The sequence below is a fragment of the Oncorhynchus gorbuscha genome, linkage group LG03 (genome assembly GCF_021184085.1).
Source record: "Oncorhynchus gorbuscha isolate QuinsamMale2020 ecotype Even-year linkage group LG03, OgorEven_v1.0, whole genome shotgun sequence".
In the NCBI taxonomy this organism is placed as follows: Eukaryota; Metazoa; Chordata; class Actinopteri; order Salmoniformes; family Salmonidae; genus Oncorhynchus; species Oncorhynchus gorbuscha.
The window spans coordinates 97,765,221-97,777,458 of record NC_060175.1 but is presented as its reverse complement, the minus strand read 5'-3'; the positions used below and the strand labels follow the sequence as shown (position 1 = coordinate 97,777,458).

The 12,238-nt window shown below is 50.4% G+C and overlaps 1 protein-coding gene across 4 annotated transcripts in view; it reads right to left on the bottom strand.

Annotated features, from left to right (window-relative positions):
* Positions 1–12,238, bottom strand: part of LOC124032341 (tensin-2-like) — a 68,928-nt gene that overhangs the window by 44,192 nt on the left and 12,498 nt on the right. For all 4 annotated transcript variants that reach the window (XM_046344662.1, XM_046344663.1, XM_046344666.1 and 1 more), the window contains exons 2-3: positions 492–597; positions 126–163 (exon numbers count right to left, since the gene is read on the bottom strand). In XM_046344662.1, the coding sequence (XP_046200618.1) occupies positions 126–163; positions 492–597 (144 nt within the window). The remainder of the gene's footprint in view (positions 1–125; positions 164–491; positions 598–12,238) is intronic.

The window sequence follows — 12,238 nt, the reverse complement described above, 5'->3', positions numbered from 1 at the left end:
TAAAAGGGTTCTACCTGGAACCAAAAAGGGTTCTTCAAAGGGGACAGCTCTTGGTAGCACCTTTTTTTCGAAGAGTGTAGAATAAGCTGGGTAAGTTACAGGAGTGAATCGGTTTGGAGTCTTACCTTTGCCTCGCATTTCTTGTGAGTGGCTGTTTTACACACTGGAGAGAGAAGGATGACAACAGAGAGGGTGGGTAAGGAGACAGAAGGGAAGCATTAGTCAGGTTCATTTCGTGTATTATATGTAGCATGTTAGCTGGTCTGAGGGTCCTTGACAACGTGCAGCGTACAGTGAGTCGGCAGCATGAGGGCTCTGACAGAGACAGAGAGCTAGAACTGACAGCTAAACAGGATCCTCTATGGAGGAAGAGGGTGGAAAGAGAGAGAGAGGGGGAGGGGAGAGAGAGAGAGAGACAGAGAGACAGAGAGAGAGAGACAAAGAGAGAGAGAGACAGAGAGAGAGAGAGACAGAGAGAGAGAGAGACTCACCTCGGCAAAAGGACCCCGTGTTGTCCACACTCTGACGACACACCCCACACTGACGGTTCTTCTTAAAGGTTTTCTCCTTGAAGACATGGGGCTCCCCCTTCCCTGTCTACACACACAGGTACACACACAGTCAGAAACCCAGTACGTAGGGAGTAGCAAGCACACACTAGAGGATTCTTGATGTGTTTGAGTGACAGGAGCTTTGCTGTCAGGTGTTTTTTCTGCTCCAGAACCTCTATATGGTTGGTTGTGTAACAGAGGTAATCCTTCTAGTAACACGCCCATGATCCTACTGTGTTTCACAACATGACATAGGCTATAAACATGAGACTGCAGGGGGATGGGAGTTGCATGTCTCATGGCATGGTAACTAAGAAAATGTCAACATGTGAACACATGGTTGCTCTGCTCTTACACACACACACACACACACACACACACACACACACACACACACACACACACACACACACACACACACACACACACACACACACACACACACACACACACACACACACACACACACACACACACACACACACGCGCGCGTGTCCGTGTGTCCCTGTCCGTGTGTCCCTGTCCGTGTGTCCATGTGTCCCTGTCCGTGTGTCCGTGTGTCCCTATCCGTGTATCCCTGTCCGTGTGTCCCTGTCCGTGTGTCCATGTGTCCCTGTCCGTGTTTCCCTGTCCGTGTGTCCCTGTCCGTGTGTCCGTGTGTCCCTGTCCGTGTGTCCCTGTCCGTGTGTCCATGTGTCCCTGTCCGTGTGTCCGTGTGTCCCTATCCGTGTATCCCTGTCCGTGTGTCCCTGTCCGTGTGTCCATGTGTCCCTGTCCGTGTTTCCCTGTCCGTGTGTCCCTGTCCGTGTGTCCGTGTGCCCCTGTCCGTGTGTCCGTGTGTCCCTGTCCGTGTGTCCGTGTGTCCCTGTCCGTGTGTCCGTGTGTCCCTGTCCGTGTGTCCATGTGTCCCTGTCCATGTGTCCCTGTCCGTGTGTCCCTGTCCGTGTGTCCATGTGTCCCTGTCCGTGTGTCCCTGTCCGTGTGTCCCTGTGTCCATGTCCGTGTGTCCGTGTGTCCCTGTCCGTGTGTCCCTGTCCATGTGTCCCTGTCCGTGTGTCCATGTGTCTCTGTCCGTGTGTCCCTGTGTCCATGTCCGTGTGTCCGTGTGTCCCTGTCCGTGTGTCCCTGTCCATGTGTCCCTGTCCGTGTGTCCATGTGTCCCTGTCCATGTGTCCCTGTCCGTGTGTCCATGTGTACCTGTCCGTGTGTCCCTGTGTCCATGTCTGTGTGTCCGTGTGTCCCTGTCCGTGTGTCCCTGTCCGTGTGTCCCTGACCGTGTGTCCGTGTGCTCCTGTCCGTGTGTCCGTGTGTCCCTGTCCGTGTGCCCCTGTCCGTGTGTCCGTGTGTCCGTGTGTCTGTGTGTCCGTGTGTCCTTGTCCGTGTGTCCCTGTCCGTGTGTCCCTGTCCGTGTGTCCCTGACCATGTGTCCGTGTGTCCGTGTGTCCCTGTCCGTGTGTCCGTGTGTCCCTGTCCGTGTGTCCCTGTCCTGGTGTCCCTGTCCATGTCAGTACACTCTATTCACCGCCTCAAAGCCCGTCTGTTTTCATTAGTCTGCAAATCAGACTGATAAACATAAAGAACCTTTGTTACTGCGGAGTGTGTTTTCCCTCTTCAATAAAAGGGCTGTTTGCACATTTTCCCAATCTCCTCTTCCGCTACGACTGGGAACTATTTGGACAGCTGACAGGAGACTGTACTTATCATGTTCACTACGCCACTGTGTGGACACCAGGGCAGGCACCATCCGCCTGCCTCACCACCCCCATCCACAGCCCCCCTCACCACTGACCCGAAGCATGCCAGGCATGAGACTAAACCCCTGGCTCTCTGACAACTAAATGTCTGTTTGTCTGTCTGCCACCATGGAGTGGACGGGGAACACAGTTTAAATAGAGACAGTGATTAACTGCAAGCCGATCATTGTGTGTGAGTAAAATACTGTGGTCAGTTACACAGACTGGGCGTGGATTCGCAACATTTCTGCGTAGGACACGATCACCACCTGGCAGAGAGACAGACAGACTGCAGCTCCTGCATACTCTGGCACAGGAGGTTCATGTCACCTTAATTGGGGAGGACGGGCTCGTGGTAATGGCTGGACCAGAATAGTTGGAATGGTATCAAATACATCAAACACATGGTTTCCATGGTTTCCAGGTCTTTGATTCCCATTCCATTTGCTCCGTTCCAGCCATTATTATGAGCCGTCCTCCCCTCAGCAGCCTCCTGTGTACCCCGGGTTGCGTTCAGAAAGGTGCAATGTACTGACTGTCGCAGAGATAAAAAGCTGACACGATTCCTTACTTTCCTTTTCAGAGAGAAATCTCTGTAATTGGGAACATTTCACAACATTGTGCCATATTGAATGCTGCCCTGGATACTGACATAAGCACCAAGTCTTGGTCCAAAAGGCTTCTTAACAGCTTCTACCCCCCCAAGCCACAAGCCTCCTGAACAGCTAATCAAATGGCTACCCAGACTATTTGCGTTGTCCCGCTCCCCCCACCCCCATTTTTACGCTGCTGCTTCTCTCTGTTTATTATCTACCTCAATTACCTTGACTAACTGGTGCCTCCGCACATTGACTCTGTATCGGTACCCCCTCTACATAGCCTCCGCACATTGACTCTGTATCGGTACCCCCTCTACATAGCCTCCACATTGACTCTGTATCGGTACCCCCTCTACATAGCCTCCACATTGACTCTGTACCGGTACCCCCTCTACATAGCCTCCACATTGACTCTGTACCGTTACCCCCTTTACATAGCCTCCACATTGACTCTGTACCGGTACCCCCTCTACATAGCCTCCACATTGACTCTGTATCGGTACCCCCTCTACATAGCCTCCACATTGACTCTGTATCGGTACCCCCTCTACATAGCCTCCACATTGACTCTGTACCGGTACCCCCTCTACATAGCCTCCACATTGACTCTGTACCGGTACCCCCTCTACATAGCCTCCACATTGACTCTGTACCGGTACCCCCTCTACATAGCCTCCACATTGACTCTGTACCGGTACCCCCTCTACATAGCCTCCACATTGACTCTGTATCGGTACCCCCTCTACATAGCCTCCACATTGACTCTGTACCGGTACCCCCTCTACATAGCCTCCACATTGACTCTGTATCGGTACCCCCTCTACATAGCCTCCACATTGACTCTGTACCGGTACCCCCTCTACATAGCCTCCACATTGACTCTGTACCGGTACCCCCTCTACATAGCCTCCACATTGACTCTGTATCGGTACCCCCTCTACATAGCCTCCACATTGACTCTGTACCGGTACCCCCTCTACATAGCCTCCACATTGACTCTGTACCGGTACCCCCTCTACATAGCCTCCACATTGACTCTGTACCGGTACCCCCTCTACATAGCCTCCACATTGACTCTGTACCGGTACCCCCTCTACATAGCCTCCACATTGACTCTGTACCGGTACCCCCTCTACATAGCCTCCACATTGACTCTGTATCGGTACCCCCTCTACATAGCCTCCACATTGACTCTGTACCGGTACCCCCTCTACATAGCCTCCACATTGACTCTGTACCGGTACCCCCTCTACATAGCCTCCACATTGACTCTGTACCGGTACCCCCTGTATATAGCCTCCACATTGACTCTGTACCGTTACCCCCTCTACATAGCCTCCACATTGTCTCTGTACCGGTACCCCCTCTACATAGCCTCCACATTGACTCTGTACCGGTACCCCCTCTACATAGCCTCCACATTGACTCTGTACCGGTACCCCCTCTACATAGCCTCCACATTGACTCTGTACCGGTACCCCCTCTACATAGCCTCCACATTGACTCTGTACCGGTACCCCCTCTACATAGCCTCCACATTGACTCTGTCTACATAGCCTCCACATTGGTACTGGTACCCCCTCTACATAGCCTCCACATTGACTCTGTACTGGTACCCCCTCTACATAGCCTCCACATTGACTCTGTACCGGTACCCCCTCTACATAGCCTCCACATTGACTCTGTACCGGTACCCCCTGTATATAGCCTCCACATTGACTCTGTACCGGTACCCCCTTTACATAGCCTCCACATTGACTCTGTACCGGTACCCCCTCTACATAGCCTCCACATTGACTCTGTACCGGTACCCCCTGTATATAGCCTCCACATTGACTCTGTACCGGTACCCCCTCTACATAGCCTCCACATTGACTCTGTACCGTTACCCCCTCTACATAGCCTCCACATTGACTCTGTACCGTTACCCCCTCTACATAGCCTCCACATTGACTCTGTACCGGTACCCCCTCTACATAGCCTCCACATTGACTCTGTACCGGTACCCCCTCTACATCGCCTCGCTACTGTTATTTTATTGTTGCTCCTTAATTATTTGTTATTTTTCTATTTTATTTTTAATTGTATTTGTTTTTTACTTCAGTTTATTTTAGTAATTACTTTCTTGACACATTATTTTCTTAAAATGGCATTGTTGGTTAAGGGCTTGTAACTAATCATTTCACTGAGATGTGAGGAGAGGAGGGAGGAAAAGAGAGATGTGAGGAGAGGGGAGAGGGAAAATAGAGACGTGAGGAGAGGAGAGAGGGAAAAAAGAGATGTGAGGAGAGGAGAGAGGGAAAATAGAGATGTGATGAGAGAAGGGAGGAAAAGAGAGATGTGAGGAGAGGGGAGAGGGAAAATAGAGATGTGATGAGAGAAGGGAGGAAAAGAGAGATGTGAGGAGAGGGGAGAGGGAAAATAGAGATGTGATGAGAGAAGGGAGGGAAAAAAGAGATGTGAGGAGAGGAGAGAGGGAAAATAGAGATGTGATGAGAGAAGGGAGGAAAATAGAGATGTGAGGAGAGAGGGAAAATAGAGATGTGAGGAGAGGAGAGAGGGAAAATAGAGATGTCAGGAGAGGGGCAGGAAAAGAGAGATGTGAGGAGAGGGGCAGGAAAAGAGAGATGTGAGTAGAGGAGAGAGGGAAAATAGAGATGTGAGGAGAGGAGAGAGGGAAAATAGAGATGTGAGGAGAGAAGGGAGGAAAAGAGAGATGTGAGGAGTGAAGGGAGGAAAAGAGAGATGTGAGGAGAGGAGAGAGGGAAAATAGAGATGTGAGGAGAGAGGGAAAATAGAGATGTGAGGAGAGGAGAGAGGGAAAATAGAGATGTCAGGAGAGGGGCAGGAAAAGAGAGATGTGAGGAGAGGAGAGAGGGAAAATAGAGATGTGAGGAAAGAAGGGAGGAAAAGAGAGATGTGAGGAGAGGGGCAGGAAAAGAGAGATGTGAGGAGAGGGGAGAGGGAAAAAGGGAGGAAAAGAAAAAGAGATGTGAGGAGAGGAGAGAGGGAAAATAGAGATGTGAGGGAGAGAGGGAAAATAGAGATGTGAGGAGAGGAGAGAGGGAAAATAGAGATGTGAGGAAAGAAGGGAGGAAAAGAGAGATGTGAGCAGAGGGGCATGAAAAGAGAGATGTGAGGAGAGGGGCAGGAAAAGAGAGATGTGAGGAGAGGAGAGAGGGAAAATAGAGATGTGAGGAGAGGAGAGAGGGAAAATAGAGATGTGAGGAGAGGAGGGAGGAAAAGAGAGATGTGAGCAGAGGGGAAAATGAAAAGAGAGATGGGAGGAGAGATGGGGGCAGGAAAAGAGAGATGTGAGGAGAGGAGAGAGGGAAAATAGAGATGTGAGGAGAGGAGAGAGGGAAAATAGAGATGTGAGGAGAGGAGAGAGGGAAAATAGAGATGTGAGGAGAGGGGCAGGAAAATAGAGATGTGAGGAGAGGAGAGAGGGAAAATAGAGATTTGAGGAGAGAAGGGAGGAAAAGAGAGATGTGAGGAGAGGGGCAGGAAAAGAGAGATGTGAGGAGAGGAGAGAGGGAAAATAGAGATTTGAGGAGAGAAGGGAGGAAAAGAGAGATGTGAGGAGAGGGGCAGGAAAAGAGAGATGTGAGGAGAGGGGCAGGAAAATAGAGATGTGAGGAGAGGGGAGAGGGAAAATAGAGATGTGAGGACAGGAGAGAGGGAAAATAGAGATGTGAGGAGAGAAGGGAGGAAAAATAGAGATGTGAGGAGAGGAGAGAGGGAAAATAGAGATGTGAGGAGAGGGGCAGGAAAATAGAGATGTGAGGAGAGGAGAGAGGGAAAATAGAGATGTGAGGAGAGGAGAGAGGGAAAAGAGAGATGTGTGGAGAGGAGAGGAGAGGAGGAAGGAAAAGAGAGATGTGAGGAGACTTGTCTCAGGATGGTAAGTTGGTGGTTGAAGATATCCCTCTAGTGGTGTGGGGGCTGTGCTTTGGCAAAGTGGGTGGGGTTATATCCTTCCTGTTTGGCCCTGTCCGGGGGTGTCATCGGATGGGGCCACAGTGTCTCCTGACCCCTCCTGTTTCAGCCTCTAGTATTTATGCTGCAGTAGTTTATGTGTCGTGGGGCTAGGGTCAGTTCGTTATATCTGGAGTACTTCTCCTGTCCTATTCGGTGTCCTGTGTGAATTTAAGTGTGCTCTCTCTAATTCTCTCTTTCGCTGTTTCTTTTTCTCTCTCGGAGGACCTGAACCCTAGGACCATGCCCCAGGACTACCTGACATGATGACTCTTGCTGTCCCCAGTCCACATGGCCGTGCTGCTGCTCCAGTTTCAACTGTTCTACCTTATTATTATTGGACCATGCTGGTCATTTATGAACATTTGAACATCTTGGCCATGTTCTGTTATAATCTCCACCCGGCACAGCCAGAAGAGGACTGGCCACCCCTCATAGCCTGGTTCCTCTCTAGGTTTCTTCCTAGGTTTTGGCCTTTCTAGGGAGTTATTCCAAGCCACCGTGCTTCTACACGGTGGCTTGAAAGGAGGAGCTGACATATACACACTGATGCTACATAAATCCATCCCTACATGCTTTTCTCTCTTCCCCTCCAAAAATTGCTTGATATTTAGTTAACATTATGTGTATTTTGTGGCACACTCAACCAGACTGAACACACTGCTCCCAGTGCCCAGGCTGAAGCCAGACTAGGGCCATGACTAAGGCCAGACCAGGGGCACAGTGCCCAGACTAAGGCCAGACCAGGGGCACAGTGCCCAGAATAAGGCCAGACCAGGGGCACAGTGCCCAGACTAAGGCCAGACCAGGGGCACAGTGCCCAGACTAAGGCCAGACCAGGGGCACAGTGCCCAGACTAAGGCCAGACCAGGGGCACAGTGCCCAGACTAAGGCCAGACCAGGGGCACAGTGCCCAGACTAAGGCCAGACCAGGGGCACAGTGCCAAGACTAAGGCCAGATCAGGGGAACAGTGCCCAGACTAAGGCCAGACCAGGGGCACAGTGCCCAGACTAAGGACAGACCAGGGGCACAGTGCCCAGACTATGGCCAGACCAGGGGCACAGTGCCCAGACTAAGGCCAGACCAGGGGCACAGTGCCAAGACTAAGGCCAGACCAGGGGAACAGTGCCCAGACTAAGGCCAGACCAGGGGAACAGTGCCCAGACTAAGGCCAGACCAGGGGCACAGTGCCCAGACTAAGGCCAGACCAGGGGCACAGTTCCCAGACTAAGGCCAGACTAGGGGAACAGTGCCCAGACTAAGGCCAGACCAGGGGCACAGTGCCAAGACTAAGGCCAGACCAGGGACACAGTGCCCAAACTAAGGCCAGACCAGGGGCACAGTGCCCAGACTAAGGCCAGACCAGGGGCACAGTGCCCAGACTATGGCCAGACCAGGGGCACAGTGCCCAGACTAAGGCCAGACCAGGGGCACAGTGCCCAGACTAAGGCCAGACCAGGGGCACAGTGCCCAGACTAAGGCCAGACCAGGAGCACAGTGCCCAAACTAAGGCCAGACCAGGGGCACAGTGCCCAGACTAAGGCCAGACCAGGGGCACAGTGCCCAGACTAAGGCCAGACCAGGGGCACAGTGCCCAGACTAAGGCCAGACCAGGGGCACAGTGCCCAGACTAAGGCCAGACCAGGGCCCAGACTAAAGCCAGACCAGGACCCAGATTAAGGCCAGACCAGGGCCCAGACCAGGGGCACAGTGCCCAGACTAAAGCCAGACCAGGGCCCAGACTAAGGCTAGACCAGTGCCCAGACTAAGGCCAGACCAGTGCCCAGACTAAGGCCAGACCAGGGCCCAGACTAAGGCCAGACCAGGGCCCAGACTAAGGCCAGACCAGGGCCCAGACTAAAGCCAGACCAGGGTCCCTAATCAGCTGGACTACAGTGATACTCCATAAGGGTCTTCTCCTTGGTTTTCCTTTAGACATCTTTAGATATAAAAACAACTGTAGCTATATTTGGACCTATATGTCAACTCCTATGATTTTTTGCTAGCTTTAAAAACCTGTGGGCTCTCCTTCACTGCAGCCAACGTGAGTAAAACATTTAAATGTGTTAACCCTCGCAAGGCTGCCGGCCCAGATGGCATCCCCAGCCACGTCCTCAGAGCATGCGCAGACCAGCTGGCTGGTGTGTTTACGGACATATTCAATCAATCCCTATCCCAGTCTGCTGTTCCCACATGCTTCAAGAGGGCCACCATTGTTCCTGTTCCCAAGAAAGTTAAGGTAACTGAGCTAAATGACTACCGCCCCGTAGCACTCACTTCCGTCATCATGAAGTGCTTTGAGAGACTAGTCAAGGACCATATCACCTCCACCCTACCTGACACGCTAGACCCACTCCAATTTGTTTACCGCCCAAATAGGTCCACAGACGACGCAATAACACTGCACTCTGCCCTAACCCATCTGGACAAGAGGAATACCTATGTAAGAATACCCATGTCCGCCCTGTGCAACTGGGTCCTGGACTTCCTGACGGGCCGCCCCCAGGTGGTGAGGGTAGGTAACAATATCTCCACCCCGCTGATCCTCAACACTGGGGCCCCACAAGGGTGAGTTCTCAGCCCTCTCCTGTACTCCCTGTTCACCCATGACTGCGAGGCCATGCACGCCTCCAACTCAATCATCAAGTTTGCAGACGACACTACAGTGGTAGGCTTGATTACCAACAAAGACGAGACGGCCTACAGGGAGGAGGTGAGGGCCCTTGGAATGTGGTGTCAGGAAAATAACCTCACACTCAACGTAAACAAAACAAAGGAGATGATCGTGGACTTCAGGAAACAGCAGAGGGAGCAGCCCCCTATCACATCGACAGGACAGTAGTGGAGAGGGTGGAAAGTTTTAAGTTCCTCGGCGTACACATCATGAACAAACTGAAATGGTCCACCCACACAGAAAGCATGGTGAAGAAGGCGCACAGATGCACAATCGAGAGCATCCTGTCGGGTTGTATCACCGCCTGGTACGGAAACTGCTCCACCCACAACCATAAAGCTCTCCAGAGTGTAGTGAGGTCTGCACAACGCATCACAGGGAGCAAACTACCTGCCCTCCAGGACACCTACACCATCCGATGTCACAGGAAGGCCAAAAAGATCATCAAGGACAACAACCACCCGAGACACTGCCTGTTCACCCCGCTATCATCCAGAAGGCGAGGTCAGTACAGGTGCATCAAAGCAGGGACCGAGAGACTAAGACAGCTTCTATCTCAAGGCCATCAGACTGTTAAACAGCCACCACTAACATTGAGTGGCTGCTGCCAATATACTGACTCAACTCTAGCCACTTTAATAATGGAATTGATGTAATGAATGTATCACTAGCCACTTTAAACAATGCCACTTTATATAATGTTTACATACGCTACATTACTCATCTCATATGTATATACTGTACTCTATACCATCTTGCCTATGCCATTCGGCCATCACTCATTCATGTATTTTTATGTACATATTCTTATTCATTCCTTGAAACTTGTGTGTATAAGGTAGTTGTTGTGAAATCGTTAGGTGAGATTACTTGTTAGATATTACTGCATGGTCGGAACTAGAAGCACAAGCATTTCGCTACATTCGCATTAACATCTGCTAACCATGTGTGACCAATTAAATTTGATTTGACTAAATAATGAATGTATGCATTGTCTGGATGTGGGGCCTAAACAGTAGTGTTGACTGGTCACTGTAGGTACAGAGAGAGTGCATCATACTGTGCGTGACATCTGGGCCAGCATCCACAAAGTGTCTCAGAGTAGGAGTGCAGATCTAGGGTCTGTCCATACAATCTTATTAATTATGATCTAAAAGTCTAAACTGATGCTAGATCAGCACTTCTAGGCTGCACTCTGGTCTCTGACTCTGAACATTACAACTGACTGTTGTCTTTGTGGATACAGGCTCTGGTCTCTGACTCTGAACATTACAACTGACTGTTGTCTTTGTGGATACAGGCTCTGGTCTCTGACTCTGAACATTACAACTGACTGTTGTCTTTGTGGATACAGGCTCTGGTCTCTGACTCTGACATTACAACTGACTGTTGTCTTTGTGGATACAGGCTCTGGTCTCTGACTCTGACATTACAACTGACTGTTGTCTTTGTGGATACAGGCTCTGGTCTCTGACTCTGACATTACAACTGACTGTTGTCTTTGTGGATACAGGCTCTGGTCTCTGACTCTGACATTACAACTGACTGTTGTCTTTGTGGATACAGGCTCTGGTCTCTGACTCTGAACATTACAACTGACTGTTGTCTTTGTGGATACAGGCTCTGGTCTCTGACTCTGAACATTACAACTGACTGTTGTCTTTGTGGATACAGGCTCTGGTCTCTGACTCTGAACATTACAACTGACTGTTGTCTTTGTGGATACAGGCTCTGGTCTCTGGTCTCTGACTCTGAACATTACAACTGACTGTTGTCTTTGTGGATACAGGCTCTGGTCTCTGGTCTCTGACTCTGAACATTACAACTGACTGTTGTCTTTGTGGATACAGGCTCTGGTCTCTGACTCTGAACATTACAACTGACTGTTGTCTTTGTGGATACAGGCTCTGGTCTCTGACTCTGAACATTACAACTGACTGTTGTCTTTGACTCTGAACATTGGATACAGGCTCTGGTCTCTGACTCTGAACATTACAACTGACTGTTGTCTTTGTGGATACAGGCTCTGGTCTCTGACTCTGAACATTACAACTGACTGTTGTCTTTGTGGATACAGGCTCTGGTCTCTGACTCTGAACATTACAACTGACTGTTGTCTTTGTGGATACAGGTCTCTGGTCTCTGACTCTGAACATTACAACTGACTGTTGTCTTTGTGGATACAGGCTCTGGTCTCTGACTCTGACATTACAACTGACTGTTGTCTTTGTGGATACAGGCTCTGGTCTCTGACTCTGACATTACAACTGACTGTTGTCTTTGTGGATACAGGCTCTGGTCTCTGACTCTGAACATTACAACTGACTGTTGTCTTTGTGGATACAGGCTCTGGTCTCTGACTCTGAACATTACAACTGACTGTTGTCTTTGTGGATACAGGCTCTGGTCTCTGACTCTGAACATTACAACTGACTGTTGTCTTTGTGGATACAGGCTCTGGTCTCTGGTCTCTGACTCTGAACATTACAACTGACTGTTGTCTTTGTGGATACAGGCTCTGGTCTCTGACTCTGAACATTACAACTGACTGTTGTCTTTGTGGATACAGGCTCTGGTCTCTGACTCTGAACATTACAACTGACTGTTGTCTTTGTGGATACAGGCTCTGGTCTCTGGTCTCTGACTCTGAACATTACAACTGACTGTTGTCTTTGTGGATACAGGCTCTGGTCTCTGACTCT